General features: G+C 43.4%; 1 protein-coding gene across 1 annotated transcript; it reads left to right on the top strand.

Moving 5' to 3' along the window:
* Positions 1-17,043, top strand: cUnh11orf58 (chromosome Un C11orf58 homolog). Its single transcript, XM_083663123.1, has 9 exons — positions 1-135; positions 1,413-1,496; positions 1,618-1,678; positions 5,071-5,180; positions 8,091-8,216; positions 12,353-12,436; positions 12,558-12,618; positions 12,925-13,034; positions 16,381-17,043. Exons 1-9 carry the CDS (start codon positions 79-81, stop codon positions 16,591-16,593), a joined length of 906 nt encoding a protein of 301 aa, XP_083519249.1. The 5' UTR covers positions 1-78; the 3' UTR covers positions 16,594-17,043.
* The last annotated feature ends 1,625 nt before the right edge of the window (positions 17,044-18,668 follow it).

The raw sequence follows: 18,668 nt of genomic DNA, 5'->3' as shown, positions 1-18,668 counted from the left end.
ACGAAACATCACGTTGACAAGCTAGCCTCGGCTTGGTGGCATGATATTAATATTAACAATATACTAAACATTTAATCGATGATGAGCTCTCCGGGGGACAGACACGCAACAAAACGACCCGCATCTCCAAGTGAGGTGTGTGAAATTAGAAACTATTGTAATCCAGCTATGAATTACTAGATAGCGTTGCGGCCGGATTGCTAGCCTCGAAATGCTGCGCATTGGTTTAGTGAGCTAGTTAGCTAATGCTAACTGATGGCTGAGCAGCTCAGTCATTTCATGCTGCTATGAGTGGCGTTATCGTCATTTAGTGGAGGGTTAACCGTTACAGTCAGCCAGACGTAAAGCATGCATTGATAATATTATATAACGTTAACGTAAATCATATAACGTTAGGCCGGTGTTATTATCAAACTGATTTGAGTTATATGAGCATAGGTTGTATAATGGATCGGGGGCATTTTAATGAACACAGTACACGCATTGTAAAATGTTACCTGCAAATCAAAATTTCTGTTACTGTTTGCTGTTCAAACTGTTTCTTTTGGTGGTTGTTTGCCTTATGACGATCACCGACTAGAGGTTTAGTGTTAGTGCCTTTTCTTCCTCTGTGTCCCTACCAGTCCATCTTCTTCTACCCCTCAAATGTTTGGTCTTTTACCATAAGTGGTTTTATTTTTGACACGTTTTTTTTGTTTTGGATGGTTGCTGTTTTCACATTTTACTGCTAATTATTGTGATTTATAATCTTTTCTGTCCCCCTTTTTAAGATGTTATAATTTTTTGAACTTTTAAAGGTATTTCAATTCCCCCCTGAGTTGGCAATCATTTCTGACCCTGTTCAGCCTATAGCCAACGCTCACAGTTATAGGAATCCCGCAAAGTCACAACAGAAAATTCTCAAAATTGAACATAAATCGATGTTAACATTAACCTCAATAGACTAAAAGAATGTCTGATCCTTCTGGCTGACAGACAAAAACACTTCAGGGGCCAAATGTATAAAGCATGCATGCACACGAAAAGTGTGCTATAAAAATATCACTTTCCACACAGGTTTCTGAATTTATAAAAATCCACGGGCAGTGAGAATGTACACATCTTGCATGTTTCCTGTTTGGGGCATACACAGCTTTATATACGGTTAACTTGACAACAAAAACATTCTAAATTGAACCCCAGCTCACTTCCTGTTGCAGTGTTTGCTGGACAGAAAAGAAGAAAAAAACATTAAGGTGGAGGAGTGAACATTCTGTGAAAACGTCTATACATTTGACCAGAGGAGTTTAGAAACGTCATTGTAAAAACTGGTGTGTGTGTGTGTGTGTGTAACTGTGTGTAACTGTGTGTAACTGTAACTTATAGGCTGAAGATAATGTTTAAAATATAACGGCAATGTTTTGCCTTGGCAGGACGGGTCTACCCAGTGGTCATCAGCCGATCTGGGGAGCAACGAGAGGAGGCAGAAGTTTTTAAGGTTGATGGGCGCCGGCAAGGTTTGTTGGGTTTGTTGTCATCAAGATGAACTGAGTCTGTTGGTTCTGCTTACCGCTGTCATTTTAAAACCTGGACAGAACTCGTTGAAGTAATGGCATTGTATCTATTCTGCACTCTCAGAAAGAGCACACCGGACGCCTTGTCATCGGAGACCACAAGTCGACGTCTCACGTCCGCAGTGGTGAGCAGCATCCTCACTTAAAACACTTTTGATTTCTTCTTTGACATGTAAGCCACCTCCAAGCTACTGTTCCATGTAAGCCACCTGCAAGCTACTGTCCCATGTAAGCCACCTGCAAACTACTGTCCCATGTAAGCCACCTGTAAGCTACTGTCCCATGTAAGATACCTGCAAGCTACTGTCCCATGTAAGCCACCTGCAAACTACTGTCCCATGTAAGATACCTGCAAGCTACTGTCCCATGTAAGATACCTGCAAGCTACTGTCCCATGTAAGCCACCTGTAAGCTACTGTCCCATGTAAGCCACCTGCAAGCTACTATCCCATGTAAGCCACCTGCAAGCTACTGTCCCATGTAAGCCACCTGCAAGCTACTGTCTCATGTAAGCCACCTGCAAGCTACTGTCTCATGTAAGATACCTGCAAGCTACTATCCCATGTAAGCCACCTGCAAGCTACTGTCCCATGTAAGCCACCTGCAAGCTACTGTCCCATGTAAGCCACCTGCAAGCTACTATCCCATGTAAGCCACCTGCAAGCTACTGTCCCATGTAAGCCACCTGCAAGCTACTGTCTCATGTAAGCCACCTGCAAGCTACTGTCCCATGTAAGCCACCTGCAAGCTACTGTCTCATGTAAGCCACCTGCAAGCTACTGTCCCATGTAAGCCACCTGCAAGCTACTGTCCCATGTAAGCCACCTGCAAGCTACTGTCCCATGTAAGCCACCTGCAAGCTACTGTCTCATGTAAGCCACCTGCAAGCTACTGTCCCATGTAAGATACCTGCAAGCTACTGTCCCATGTAAGATACCTGCAAGCTACTGTCCCATGTAAGATACCTGCAAACTACTGTCCCATGTAAGATACCTGCAAGCTACTGTCCCATGTAAGATACCTGCAAGCTACTGTCCCATGTAAGATACCTGCAAGCTACTGTCCCATGTAAGATACCTGCAAACTACTGTCCCATGTAAGATACCTGCAAACTACTGTCCCATGTAAGATACCTGCAAGCTACTGTCCCATGTAAGCCACCTGCAAGCTACTGTCCCATGTAAGCCACCTGCAAACTACTGTCCCATGTAAGATACATGCAAGCTACTGTTCCATGTAAGCCACCTGCAAACTACTGTCCCATGTAAGATACCTGCAAGCTACTGTCCCATGTAAGCCACCTGCAAACTACTGTCCCATGTAAGATACCTGCAAGCTACTGTCCCATGTAAGATACCTGCAAGCTACTGTCCCATGTAAGATACCTGCAAGCTACTGTCCCATGTAAGCCACCTGCAAGCTACTGTCCCATGTAAGCCACCTGCAAGCTACTGTCCCATGTAAGCCACCTGCAAGCTACTGTCCCATGTAAGCCACCTGCAAGCTACTGTCCCATGTAAGCCACCTGCAAGCTACTGTCCCATGTAAGCCACCTGCAAGCTACTGTCTCATGTAAGCCACCTGCAAGCTACTGTCCCATGTAAGATACCTGCAAGCTACTGTCCCATGTAAGATACCTGCAAGCTACTGTCCCATGTAAGATACCTGCAAGCTACTGTCCCATGTAAGATACCTGCAAGCTACTAGTGTCCCATGTAAGATACCTGCAAGCTACTGTCCCATGTAAGATACCTGCAAGCTACTGTCCCATGTAAGATACCTGCAAGCTACTGTCCCATGTAAGATACCTGCAAGCTACTGTCCCATGTAAGCCACCTGCAAGCTACTGTCCCATGTAAGATACCTGCAAGCTACTGTCCCATGTAAGATACCTGCAAGCTACTGTCCCATGTAAGATACCTGCAAGCTACTGTCCCATGTAAGATACCTGCAAGCTACTGTCCCATGTAAGATACCTGCAAGCTACTGTCCCATGTAAGATACCTGCAAGCTACTGTCCCATGTAAGCCACCTGCAAACTACTGTCCCATGTAAGATACCTGCAAGCTACTGTCCCATGTACGATACCTGCAAGCTACTGTCCCATGTAAGCCACCTGCAAACTACTGTCCCATGTAAGATACCTGCAAGCTACTGTCCCATGTAAGCCACCTGCAAACTACTGTCCCATGTAAGATACCTGCAAGCTACTGTCCCATGTACGATACCTGCAAGCTACTGTCCCATGTAAGCCACCTGCAAGCTACTGTCCCATGTAAGATACCTGCAAGCTACTGTCCTATGTAAGCCACCTGCAAACTACTGTCCCATGTAAGATACCTGCAAGCTACTGTCCCATGTAAGATACCTGCAAGCTACTAGTGTCCCATGTAAGATACCTGCAAGCTACTGTCCCATGTAAGATACCTGCAAGCTACTAGTGTCCCATGTAAGATACCTGCAAGCTACTGTCCCATGTAAGATACCTGCAAGCTACTGTCCCATGTAAGATACCTGCAAGCTACTGTCCCATGTAAGCCACCTGCAAGCTACTGTCCCATGTAAGATACCTGCAAGCTACTGTCCCATGTAAGATACCTGCAAGCTACTGTCCCATGTAAGATACCTGCAAGCTACTGTCCCATGTAAGATACCTGCAAGCTACTGTCCCATGTAAGATACCTGCAAGCTACTGTCCAATGTAAGATACCTGCAAGCTACTGTCCCATGTAAGCCACCTGCAAACTACTGTCCCATGTAAGATACCTGCAAGCTACTGTCCCATGTACGATACCTGCAAGCTACTGTCCCATGTAAGCCACCTGCAAACTACTGTCCCATGTAAGATACCTGCAAGCTACTGTCCCATGTAAGCCACCTGCAAACTACTGTCCCATGTAAGATACCTGCAAGCTACTGTCCCATGTACGATACCTGCAAGCTACTGTCCCATGTAAGCCACCTGCAAGCTACTGTCCCATGTAAGATACCTGCAAGCTACTGTCCTATGTAAGCCACCTGCAAACTACTGTCCCATGTAAGATACCTGCAAGCTACTGTCCCATGTAAGATACCTGCAAGCTACTGTCCCATGAAAGATACCTGCAAGCTACTGTCCCATGTAAAATACCTGCAAGCTACTGTCCCATGTAAGCCACCTGCAAGCTACTGTCCCATGTAAGCCACCTGCAAACTACTGTCCCATGTAAGCCACCTGCAAGCTACTGTCCCATGTAAGCCACCTGCAAGCTACTGTCCCATGTAAGCCACCTGTAAGCTACTGTCCCATGTAAGATACCTGCAAGCTACTGTCCCATGTAAGCCACCTGCAAGCTACTGTCCCATGTAAGCCACCTGCAAGCTACTGTCCCATGGCACTTAGTCATGCTTATTCCTCCCTGCCTACAATGCAATTAATGCGGCTACCCCACTCCACATCCGCCGCTCAGATCTATCCATGCATGGATAGGCCTGTGACGGCTGGGTGCGCCTGCTGTGACTGGTGTCTCCTCTGCAGGGCACGAGGAGAAGAAGCTCAACTGTGAGCTGGAGATGCAGTACCAGCAGGGCATGGACGATAAGCTGTCGGGTCGGAACCGGAGACACTATGGCCTGGGCTTCAGCGAGGTGAGCAGCCAGCCAGGGGCAGTGTGGTAGACCTAGACAAGACAAATGTAGCCGACGCTTTAAGTTTGAATACACCAAAAAACACAAATTATTTCATTTATCTTCACCACTTAGAAATGCAAATGTGAAATAAAGTCACTTCCGAAGTTAGGCAGCAGATGGGCGTCCAGGTAGTGCAGCGGTAGATTCTCTGCCTACCAACATGAGGGTCACAGGTTCGAGCCCTCGTGTTACCTACGGCTTGGTCGGGCGTCCATACAGGCACAATCAGAGCCATGTCTGCATGTGGGAAGACGGATTAAGTGTGTGTGTCCTGGTCGCTGCACTAGTGCCCCCTCTGGTCTGCCTGTTTGGGGGTGCGGGGAATAGCGTTATCCTTCCATGCACTACGTCCTGCCAGTGAAACAAACGCCTCGCTGTCAGGTGGAAAGAAGCAGCTGGCAACTACCTATGTATTGGAGGAAGCATGTGCTAGTCTACAACTCTCCCCAGATCAGTAGAGGGGGTGGAGCAACGACCGGGACATCCTAACAGGCAATTGGCCAAGTACAATTGGGGAGAAAACGGGGGAAAATCAGAAAAAACTTGATTAAAAAAAAACACTTATGCAACAGATTAACCAGCTTAGTCCAGCAAGAGAGCCATCTTAACTGACGAAGACTGTGTTGCACAGTTGATTTCACTACTGTTGACAAATGTACTATTTTAAGTGGCTTTGGATCAAAGTGTCTGCTAAATGCCATAATGTAATGAGAGCAGCATCTAAAACGGGTAGCTGAGAGCTGTTGATGATGATGACATAAGTTCTTCTGTAACTTTAGTCAACAGAATTTATATTTCTATTATTGAGGCATGGAAGTGTTGTGCTTTACTCTGACAGCTCTGTATGTATTTTTAGTTGAAATGAGACGTATCTCCATAGAGACGTATCTCCATAGAGACGTATCTAGAGACGTATCTCCATAGAGACGTATCTCCATAGAGACGTATCTCCATAGAGACGTATCTAGAGACGTATCTCCATAGAGACGTATCTCCATAGAGACATATCTCCATAGAGACGTATCTAGAGACGTATCTCCATAGAGACGTATCTCCATAGAGACGTATCTCCATAGAGACGTTTCTCCATAGAGACATATCTCCATAGCCGATAAGAGGCTCACCCAGCACTTAGCTGACTAGTTGTTTAATCATTCCCACCCCTGTTGCCAGCAATGTTTCTCATCTTGTGGGGATGGGGGCCGGGGTGGGGGGCACCGGTGCTCTCCGTCATTGGTTGAGGGATGCCATTCCATGTCTACCTAGAATCATATTTTTATGTACAAATACTGTTTCCTTCATGGAAAACAACAGGTTTAATGCTTGCTACATTACGTACTGCTAGATACACATAAAATTGAATTCCATCCATAATATAAAAAATAAATAAACAAAACGTCGCAGCTTAACTCATTCAGGGCCAGTTTAGGACTGCCAATATTTAGCACAGGCCAAAGATTTTCATAATTGTTGGTCATCTTTCAAGACCCACAGTAAATTATCTATTAGCACCAGAGTGATTTGCAATACCTCAAAATGAAGATGTACGTCTCTGGGTTCACCAGGGAAAAAAAAGTGAGCTTTTAGCATGTTCTGTACTCTACTTATAGCCATTTATATACACCCTGTTTTCAGCCAAAAAGTCTCTGTGAGAAAAGAAATTGCAGAAAATGGCATTTATGTACACAGCACACAATATCAGGCAGAACTCGCTCTCAATTCTTTTATTTTGAACTGTATTGACATCAGACATGTAAATATTATTCATTATGACACAAATGACAAAAAAAAAATATATATATATATATATATATATATATATATGTGAAGTGCTTTTTTTACATTCAACAATACAGTTTGCTCAGTGTGAGTGAGTGTACAGACAGACACACAGACAGACAGACAGACAGACAGACAGACAGACAGACACACAGACACACAGACAGACAGACACACACACACACACACACACACACACACACACGATCCCCCTTTTAGATTTCTAACCCCACTTAGGATAAGCAATAACCACGCCCTGTGGCGCTGGGATTGGCCAGGAGCAACACTGGAGGGCACGCAGCCCTCTGTGTGAAAGCCATTTATGTGGCGAGGCTGTGTGGAGGAGGAGAACAGCTTCTCCTCCTCCACACAGGAGAACAGCTTCTCCTCCTCCACACAGTTGTGACTCCGTCTCGTCTCTTTCGGGCTGGCACATAGGAACGGGGTCCAGGGACCAGGATCGATCATGTTGGTCACGGGTTTGACTACTGCGGTTTCGATGTCCGCTGCTGTGCAGCAAGACGATCAGCTCTGCAGCGCGGCGAGGGGGCATTTCAATGGCGTTTCTCCTCTGCAACAAGCAAGCGCGTTTCCTTTCCACCTTCTTCCTAATTTCAAACAACAGCTGTGGTATGTGTTTGATAACGTGCTGTCGGCTTGAGTTTGAGGTTAGGGACCCGAAACTATGTCACAGGCTGGGTAAGTGTTTCAACTATGCGCTGCACTCATAAAAACAAAAACACGTCAAACACGTCATTGGCCCTCTGGGCTATTCCTGATAACACGTCAAAGACGTCATTGGCCCTGAATGAGTTAACAAGAGAATTGGTAGCAAAGAGCATCATGGCTGTTCAGGTAAATAGATCAAAAAGAAAAAGAACTCTGGCAACACTTCATTCTTTTTTGAGAGATCCTGCTGACGGACGCAGACAAACACACTGAGTGAAACCATAAGCTCCTTGGTGGAGGTAAAGATTTAAACCATAAGCTCCTTGGTGGAGGTAAAGAACACACTGAGTGAAACCATAAGCTCCTTGGTGGAGGTAAAGATTTTCTCATCTCTCGCCTCTCTCACCTGTCGTCCCACAGCCTGAGTCCCCAGAAGAGAGCCAGACAAAAGTAGAGGAGCCAGAAAAAGAGCAATCCACCAGTGCAGAAGAGCCCACAGAGCCACAGGACGAAGATTCAGATTCAGATTCCGAGCCGGAGCATGTGGTAAGAGTTTTGGTGTTAAATCAACTTTGAAAGCACACATGAGAGTTCACACAGGAGAGAAGCCATTTAAATGCTCAGTATGTGGTAAGAGTTTTAATCATAAAAGAAACTTGACAGCACACATGATAAGAAAACACACAGGGGAGAAGCAATTTAAATGCTCAGTCTGTGTTGAAGGTTTTGGTCAGAAAGAAAGCTTGGAAAAACACATGAGAGTCCACACAGGAGATAAGCCATTTCAATGCTCAGTCTGTGGTAAACGTTTTGGTTTGAAAGCAACTTTGACAGCACACATGATAGTCCACACAGGAGAGAAGCCATTTAAATGCCCGTCTGTGGTAAACGTTTTGCTGATAAAGGAAACTTAAAGAAACACATGAGAGTCCACACAGGAGAGAAGCCATTTAAATGCTCAGTCTGTTGTAAAAGTTTTGCTGATAAAACACACGGGAGTCCACACAGGAGAGAAGCAATTTAGATGCTCCCTCTGTGGTAAATGTTTTGCTCGGAAAGACTACTTGAGACAACACATGAGAGTCCACCCAGGAGATGAGCCATTTAAACCATGAAGAGACACATGCACATGACACATACTCCACACTTCATATTTGGCCGGACAATATTTCAATATAGTCTATCGATGGAAACATAATGAGTGTGATCGAGTGATTGTCATAACAATTCTGTTCTAAATGAATGATAAAATGCAAATCATTAGTGTCTCAAAATGAGATGAAACAAATGAGGGAATATTATTTGAAAATTACATATTTGTTTGTATCTTATAGTATCCTGCATTTCAACTGTTCAATTGAGATGAACATCAATTGCTATTGAAAAGTTGTATCAGGCATTAATGCCTCATGAAGCTCTTTGAGAGTTAGGGGGGCACGGTGGAGGAAGCAGGTCCTGGGTTTGATTCCTGCCTGGGACGCTGTTGAGACTGGGGGTATGTCTCTCAATGCCTTCACTGCCTGTGCCCAGGTGGGCTATCTTGCTGAAAGGGCCTTTCTGTGTGGAGTTTGCATGTTCTCCCCATGCTCCCCTTGAGTTTTCTCCATATAACATCAACCCCCACACACTAATATGGACACTTCTATTATATCCTTTCTCTTAAAGCAAGTAGAATATTTGCAATATATGATGATTATACATGATTATAATACTTGAATCTGTCACTATAACTGTATATGGTAAATGTTATATCATACTGGACACAAAAACACATTTTCCTGAAGAAAGTATATTTGGTCCGGGTTCACTTGTTTCAGCTTTTGTTTAATTCACTGACCCTCATTTACAGTCAGTTTATTCACTTTACTTTTTCCCCACATTACTTTATTTTAAATCACATTATACATTTATGTTTGAAATGGGTAATACAAATAAAGGCCTTGGACGTTGGTAAAAAACAAAAAAGAATCATGGACTGATCTCCTGTTTGGGGCGGTTCTGGAAAATGTTTACCTGTAACAGCTTCAGCTTCTGAAACTGCTGATTTGTTTTGTTTTGTTTTATGTCAAGAAAAGTTTTCAACTTTCTATGTTTTATTTTTAAACTTTTATTCTTATTATTGTTGTTATTATTATTAGTCCCGACTTGGGCAGAGAGAAGAATTAATTTAGGCCTACAGTACATCAAAATTATTTGTAGCCCATCAACGCAGCCTAAAACTTGAGACTCCTATTTTCATGGTTATTTACAATGCAATACTAATACAGCTATTGAAACTAATAGCCTACTGCTTACATTACATTATTAATAATTAGGCCTATAAGTAGGCTGATATAGATTGTAGTCTAGGCTTATAACACTTCCAAAAGCTTACAAAGTACTTTACAGACCAACCCAAGTCATAAAATATAAAATAAGAAAAGAAAAGCTGTTTATGTAGAAATATACCTGTCATGTCACCTGATTCACCCTATGCCCAAATTAGATTGTTTCTTTACAGTAATCATTAAATGTCAAACACATGACATGCACTGTAACAATCTTTCTACACCAAACCTGTTGTGAAAGATTTGAGGTTCTGTAATATCATGTCAAAGAAAAAAAAACTTATAGGCTCACAGTTTTCAGTTGTTTAAGACATACAATATAGGCCAGTAGAAATTTTAAATAATTTTCAAAAATCCCTGGGCACACAATGTTCAGAAAACTCTTAAGCCATAGCACACCAATCAAACATTCTCCAACAAACACAGACGTTTGTTTGATGTGACATAGCTGTCTGTCCTTGTTTGGTCAGATTCGACATGTTCAATCCCTGTTTGTATAGCTTCGTTTTAAATACTTAATTTATCATTTTAATGTGCAAATTAAACAATGGCTTGTGTGTTGTTTTATTTTGAAAAATCCCGACCGGAAGTTCTTATATTTACTTTTGTGCTAACGGCACATACGTGCGGTTAGCTGACGTTGCCAAGCTAACCTCGGCTTGGTGGCATGATATTAATATTAACAATACACTAAACATTGAATCGATGATGAGCTCTCCGGGGGACAGACATGCAACAAAACGACCCGCATCTCCAAGTGAAGTGTGTGAAATTAGAAACTATTGTAATCCAGCTATGAATGACTAGATAGCGTTGCGTTAGCCGGATTGCTAGCCTCGAAATGCTGCGCATTGGTTTAGTGAGCTAGTTAGCTAATGCTAACTGATGGCTGAGCAGCTCAGTCATTTCATGCTGCTATGAGTGGCGTTATCGTCATTTAGTGGAGGGTTAACAATTACAGTCAGCCAGACGTAAAGCATGCATTGATAATATGATATAACGTTAACGTAAATCATTTAACGTTAGGTCGGTGTTATTATCAAACTGATTTGAGTTATATGAGCATACATAGGTTGTATAGGAGGGGGGCATTTGAATGAACAGTACACGCATTGTAAAATGTTACCTGCAAATCAAAATTTCTGTTACTGTTTGCTGTTCAAACTGTTTCTTTTGGTGGTTGTTTGCCTTATGACGATCACCGACTAGAGGTTTAGTGTTAGTGCCTTTTCTTCCTCTGTGTCCCTACCAGTCCATCTTCTTCTACCACTCAAATGTTTGGTCTTTTACCATAAGTGGTTTTATTTTTGACACGTTTTTTTTGTTTTGGATGGTTGCTGTTTTCACCATTTTCACATTTTACTGCTAATTATTGTGATTTATAATCTTTTCTGTCCCCCTTTTTAAGATGTTATAATTTTATGAACTTTTAAAGGTATTTCAATTCCCCCCTGAGTTGGCAATCATTTCTGACCCTGTTCAGCCTACTTAGCCAATGCTCACAGTTATAGGAATCCCGCAAAGTCACGACAGAAAATTCTCAAAATTGAACATAAATCGATGTTAACCTTAACCTCAATAGACTAAAAGAATGTTTGATCCTTCTGGCTGACAGACAAAAACACTTCAGGGGCCAAATGTATAAAGCAGGCATACACACGAAAAGTGTGCTATAAAAATAACACTTTCCACACAGGTTTCTGAATTTATAAAAATCCACGGGCAGTGAGAATGTACACATCTTGCATGTTTCCTGTTTGGGGCATACACAGCTTTATAGACGGTTTTAACTTGACAACAAAAACATTCTAAATTTAACCCCAGCTCACTTCCTGTTGCAGTGTTTACTGGACAGAAAAGAAGAAAAAAAAATATATATATTAGAATAGATGAAGAGAAGAGCGCTGCGTGGACTTAAAAATATGAGAGCCAGGTGCACGTGGATGGGTTAACTTAAAGTAGTTAATAGAAAAATAAAGTTTGTCTCCCGCAAAAAAAACTTTTGTGGAGAGTGGAAGAGAGCAAACCTTAAAAAATCCCACAGCAACACTGGTCTTTGTAGTAGAAAATTTTAAAAAGCCTTTATTTTAAACATGGCTATAGATTAAAAAACACCAACATGTTTCTCCTCACACAGGAGCCTTCATCAGGGAGTAAGAGCTCTTATATATATATATATATATATACATTTGGCCAGAGGAGTTTAGAAACGTCATTGTAAAAACTGGTGTTTGTGTTTGTGTAACTTATAGGCTGAAGATAATGTTTAAAACATTATAACAGCAAAATATTATAGCATGATAGCAGCCATTTGAGTGTCTGAAACCAAACGATGCCAATGTTTTGCCTTGGCAGGACGAGTCTACCCAGTGGTCATCAGCCGATCTGGGGAGCAACGAGAGGAGGCAGAAGTTTTTAAGGTTGATGGGTGCCAGCAAGGTTTGTTGGGTTTATTGTCATCAATATGAACTGGGTCTGTTGGTTCTGCTTACCGCTGTCATTTTAAAACCTGGACAGAACTCGTTGAAGTAATGGCATTGTATCTATTCTGCATTCCCAGAAAGAGCACACCGGACGCCTTGTCATCGGAGACCACAAGTCGACGTCTCACTTCCGCAGTGGTGAGCAGCATCCTCAATTAAAGTGCTTTTGATTTCTTCTTTGACATGTAAGCAACCACCTGCAAGCTACTGTCCCATGTAAGCCACCTGCAAACTACTGTCCCATGTAAGCCACCTGCAAGCTACTGTCCCATGTAAGCCACCTGCAAGCTACTGTCCCATGGCACTTAGTCATGCTTATTCCTCCCTGCCTACAATGCAATTAATGCGGCTACCCCACTCCACATCCGCCGCTCAGATCTATCCATGCATGGATAGGCCTGTGACGGCTGGGTGCGCCTGCTGTGACTGGTGTCTCCTCTGCAGGGCACGAGGAGAAGAAGCTCAACTGTGAGCTGGAGATGCAGTACCAGCAGGGCATGGACGATAAGCTGTCGGGCCGGAACCGGAGACACTGTGGCCTGGGCTTCAGCGAGGTGAGCAGCCAGCCAGGGGCAGTGTGGTAGACCTAGACAAGACAAATGTAGCCGACGCTTTAAGTTTGAATACACCAAAAAACACAAATTATTTCATTTATCTTCACCACTTAGAAATGCAAATGTGAAATAAAGTCACTTCCGAAGTTAGGCAGCAGACGGGCGTCCAGGTAGTGCAGCGGTAGATTCTCTGCCTACCAACATGAGGGTCACAGGTTCGAGCCCTCGTGTTACCTACGGCTTGGTCGGGCGTCCATACAGGCACAATCGGCCATGTCTGCATGTGGGAAGCCGGATTAAGAGTGTGTGTCCTGGTCGCTGCACTAGTGCCCCCTCTGGTCTGCCTGTTCGGGGGTGCGGGGAATAGCGTTATCCTTCCATGCACTACGTCCTGCCAGTGAAACAAACTCCTCGCTGTCAGGTGGAAAGAAGCGGCTGGCAACTACCTATGTATTGGAGGAAGCATGTGCTAGTCTACAACTCTCCCCAGATCAGTAGAGGGGGTGGAGCAACGACCGGGACATCCTAACAGGCAATTGGCCAAGTACAATTGGGGAGAAAACGGGGGGAAATCTGAAAAAAAAGATAAAAAACACTTATGCAACAGATTAACCAGCTTAGTCCAGCAAGAGAGCCATCTTAACTGACGAAGACTGTGTTGCACAGTTGATTTCACTACTGTTGACAAATGTGCTATTTTAAGTGGCTTTGGATCAAAGTGTCTGCTAAATGCCATAATGTAATGAGAGCAGCATCTAAAACGGGTAGCTGAGAGCTGTTGATGATGATGACATAAGTTCTTCTGTAACTTTAGTCAACAGAATTTTTATTTCTATTATTGAGCCATGGAAGTGTTGTGCTTTACTCTGACAGCTCTGTATGTATTTTTAGTTGAAATGAGACGTATCTCCATAGAGACGTATCTCCATAGAGACGTATCTAGAGACGTATCTCCATAGAGACGTATCTCCATAGAGACGTATCTCCATAGAGACGTATCTAGAGATGTATCTCCATAGAGACGTATCTCCATAGAGACGTATCTCCATAGAGACGTATCTAGAGACGTATCTCCATAGAGACGTATCTAGAGACGTATCTCCATAGAGACGTATCTCCATAGAGACGTATCTCCATAGAGACGTATCTAGAGACGTATCTCCATAGAGACGTATCTAGAGACGTATCTCCATAGAGACGTATCTCCATAGAGACGTATCTCCATAGAGACGTATCTAGAGACGTATCTCCATAGAGACGTATCTCCATAGAGACGTATCTCCATAGAGACGTATCTCCATAGAGACGTATCTCCATAGAGACGTATCTAGAGACGTATCTCCATAGAGACGTATCTCCATAGAGACGTATCTCCATAGAGACGTATCTCCATAGAGACGTATCTCCATAGAGACGTATCTCCATAGCCGATAAGAGGCTCACCCAGCACTTAGCTGACTAGTTGTTTAATCATTCCCACCCCTGTTGCCAGCAATGTTTCTCATCTTGTGGGTGTGGGGGCCCGGGTGGGGGGCACCGGTGCAAAATACTGTTTCCTTCATGGAAAACAACAGGTTTACTGGTTGCTACATTACGTACTGGTAGATGCACATAAAATTGAATTCCATCCATAATATGATCAGAGACTTTTGGACGATCACGTCCCCCTTCCTAAAACTTGCAACTTTGAACGTGACGGGAGTGGCACCACAAGGGACACAATCTTCTTCCTCCTCCACCTCCTGCCCTCCAAGTGTTTGTCCCCTCCCTGCTCCAGTAACTGACCAATGGAGCTTTTAATTTTTTTTATTTACTTTATTATATTTATTTACTTTTTTTTACCCGACCACTTAATATGTTCGTTTGGGAACTCGGATTTCAAGTATGTTCTGCACGCAAAATTAGTTTAGGAATCAATCAGAAGAATCATTCCTTTTCAATTCCTTTGGATCTTGAACCCTAGTGTGGAACAAAGCATTCGGTTGTTAAAGGAACACTCCGCCCATTTTCAACCAGCTTTGTATCATTCGAACATCAGTAGTATATCAGAAAACTGTAAACGGTTTTGAAGTCTGTCATTTAATTTGACAGTTATTGAGTGTTAAAGTGTGGACCACTGACATCACTGGTCCACACTAACTCAAATTAATAACTAATTAACTCAAATCAACTCTCAATAACTGTCAAACTATTCATCATTCATCTAGTTTGACAGTTATTGAGTTGATTTGAGTTAATGAGTTATTAATTTGAGTTAGTGTGGACCAGTGATGTCACTGGTCCACACTTTAACACTCAATAACTGTCAAATTAAATGACAGACTTCAAAACAGTTTACAGTTTTCTGATATACTACTGATGTTCTAATGATACAAAGCTGGTTGAAAATGGGCAGAGTGTTCCTTTAAGACTGACGACACATGTTCACCCTGCGTCACCTTGCAAGGAAAGCGGTAGAATGACAGTTGAATCGTGTGTTTTTTTGTCTGGGATCTATTCAAACATTGAGGGACACAGCATATTGACAATGCAGAGAGGCTTGGTGCTTGGACCCGGAAGTCGTATTGTCGGGAGGTCATCCGTCACAGCTTATATTAGGGGGCACGGTGGCGCAGTGGTAGCGCTGTCGCCTCACAGCTCGAAGGTCCTGGGTTCGATTCCCACCTGGGACGCTGTGAGTGCGTGCCCGTCCGCATGTCCTCGAGTGCCCACCACCCGCATGGGGTCGTCAAAAGGGCCTTTCTGTGTGGAGTTTGCATGTTCGTCCCGTGCCCCCTGGGGGTTTCCTTCATATAGGAACCCCTCACCAAAACATGCAATATCCTGGTTGCTAATGTGGTTCCTCCTCTGGTCGTTCGGGGCGCCTGTTCAGAGGGAGGGGAACTCGTTGGAATAGCGTGAACCTCCCACGTGCTATGTCCTACCGGTGAAGCTGCCCCTGTCAGGTGAAAAGAAGCGGCTGGCTAACTGCCCATGTCTCGGAGGAAGCATGGAGCCAGTTTCGGCTCTCCCCAGATCAGCAGAGGGTGGAGCAGCAACCAGGATAATTACATAAAAAATTAGCACTAATGGGGGATAAAAATTGGATAAAAAAATCGGTGGGGGGGGGGGGGGATATTTAAAACAATAAAAAAAACATTGCAGCTTAACAAGAGAATTGGTAGCAAAGAGCATCATGGCTGTTCAGGTAAATAAGAGATCAAAAAGAAAAAGAACTGGCAAACTCTTTTTTGAGAGATCCTGCTGACGGACGCAGACAAACACACTGAGTGAAACCATAAGCTCCTTGGTGGAGGTAAAGATTTTCTCATCTCTTCTCTCGCCTCTCTCACCTGTCGTCCCACAGCCTGAGTCCCCAGAAGAGAGCCAGACAAAAGTAGAGGAGCCAGAAAAAGAGCAATCCACCAGTGCAGAAGAGCCCACAGAGCCACAGGACGAAGATTCAGATTCAGATTCCGAGCCGGAGCAGCAGAGCTCAGACCAGGCCCAGTCCACCTCAGACGACGAGAAGGAGGACAAGAAACACGGCTACAAAAAGGCCTTCGTCAAGTCAACATAGAACTGAGTCTTTGGTGGGAACGAATCACCTTTTGTAACCTTGAAACACAAATTTGTACATTTTGATGTTTTTAGTTTGTTTCTTTTAAGTACCTTCTCCCATAGGTGCTCACTCGTCATGGGCTAAGATCTATTGAAAATTTGTAGTATCAAGTAGCCTAATGGTCAGCTTTGATTGGCTGGTGGTCCAATAATAATAAGACCATAATAACCATAAGAAGACTGAGAATGACCCAGTTGAACATTTTGTAACGGCCGCTGTGTTTGCCATGAATTGTGTTGAATGTTCAGGTCTGCTTGTAGGGCTGAACCATTTTGAAAAAATATCTAATTGCGAATTTGTTTTGGCTAATATTGCAATTGTGATATGATTTGCGATATTAGAGGGAATGATCGTGTTTACACCACTCTTATTTTCATTGGAAAACATATTAAAATCATTACGGTGTGATTTTTGCGAGGATCTGTACCAAACTATGCTTTCTTAAGTCTGTAGAATATGTGTAGGCCAGGACGTCCTGACGGTTTAATTTAAAATGGTATTTTGACACACATTGCGCCTTCAACAATTATCGCACCTCGTGCGGTTTGAAAATTACAGTATATATTGCGATTCAGATTTAAAAAAATGTTTAATTGTTCAGCCCTAATTGCCATTCAGCATGACTGATACACACAGGAAGTACGTGATCTCTTGTTTGAAAACCAATAAAGGGAAGTACCACAGAGCTCAGCTTTGCTGTGCTGAACACAAGGAGCAAGACTGGGGCAAAGTAGTCCCATAAACAAGAACTGCTTCATTTGTAATCAAGCAGTTCTTTAGGTTTGATGTTTATTTGTAATCACCAGGGGGCGCTGTAGACTACAGTACTCAGAAAAAGGTGTAATTATAGTGAAAGCAAAAGTCCAGCCTAAAATGCTTGAAAGCTCATTCAGGACAGCATTAGTCGTGAGGTCAGTTGTTTGATTCTGCCCATGCACATTGTTAATGTTTGACAATCATCACTCTAAACCGTAAAATATTTCACTGGGGGATCATGGTAATCCAGGTCCCCGGCCACATGAAGCTGCCACACAATATAGTAACACAAGCACAACTCTCACTTGACCCAATGTCACCATAACACCAGATGCTGCAGCCCCGGCCGGCACACTTCTCCAGCTTTTTCTTGGCACCAAACTGAATGCACCATCTATACCAGACCTGGGCAACTGGCGGCCCGCGGGTCACATGCGGCCCGCGAGCGCCACCTGTCTGGCCCGCTGGAATTGCAAAAAAAAAAATCTGGCCAATACTCCATTTCAGTCTGGAATAATATGGAATATCTTTCAATAATCTTTATGACTAAAAGGCTAAAGTAATCTCGTGTAAGAAATGACTGTTCTACATTGAAGTAAAAATAATTAACTTGTTGGTTTTGGATTTTTTTTAGCTTCAAGAGTGCATTTTTCTTCGTGTGACCCTCAACACAGGCTTTGAGAATCCCGGGCCACTTACTGATACTTATGCTTAAATTAACCCACTTGTATTCTGGTTTATTTCAAGAAAAACATTTTGGCTAGTGGAAATTCTAATTGGCTGGTAACTTTAAAATCTAGCAGCAATATTGGCAGGTGGTAACATTTTTTTATTTCAAGCCCTGCAGGGAGAGCAAGTGGTGACATAGGAGTCAATGAGAAAAGGATCAAATATTGGTGCCGTTCGGCCCCCAACCCTCAGCAAAATCTGGCCCTTTGGTAGCGAGGACATTTTCTTGTGGTCCTCTCTATCATCAAAGTTCCTGGGTTACGGCATGACAATATTTGTTCGGCCCCCGGCAACAATCTGGGTTTCTCATGTGGCCCCCCATGAAAAATAATTGCCCATCCCTGATCTATACAGTAAGATTACAACCAGGCTCTGACTCTCTCTGTGTGTGTGTGTGTGTGTGTGTGTGTGTGTGCGCGCGCGCGTGCGTGCTGTATGTCCACATACTGTTCCCAAGCAAGTTCTTGCTCAGCAGTTCCAAGGGACCTTGTCTTTGGTGTTTAGAACATGCAAAAGCTTTCATGAAATGGCCTTAGGTGAACCACTAT

Source organism: Poromitra crassiceps (genome assembly GCF_964638095.1).
Source record: "Poromitra crassiceps genome assembly, chromosome: 30".
Classification (NCBI taxonomy): Eukaryota; Metazoa; Chordata; class Actinopteri; order Beryciformes; family Melamphaidae; genus Poromitra; species Poromitra crassiceps.
The sequence above is the reverse complement of the archived record's forward strand: the minus strand, read 5'-3'. Positions and strand labels throughout refer to the sequence as shown.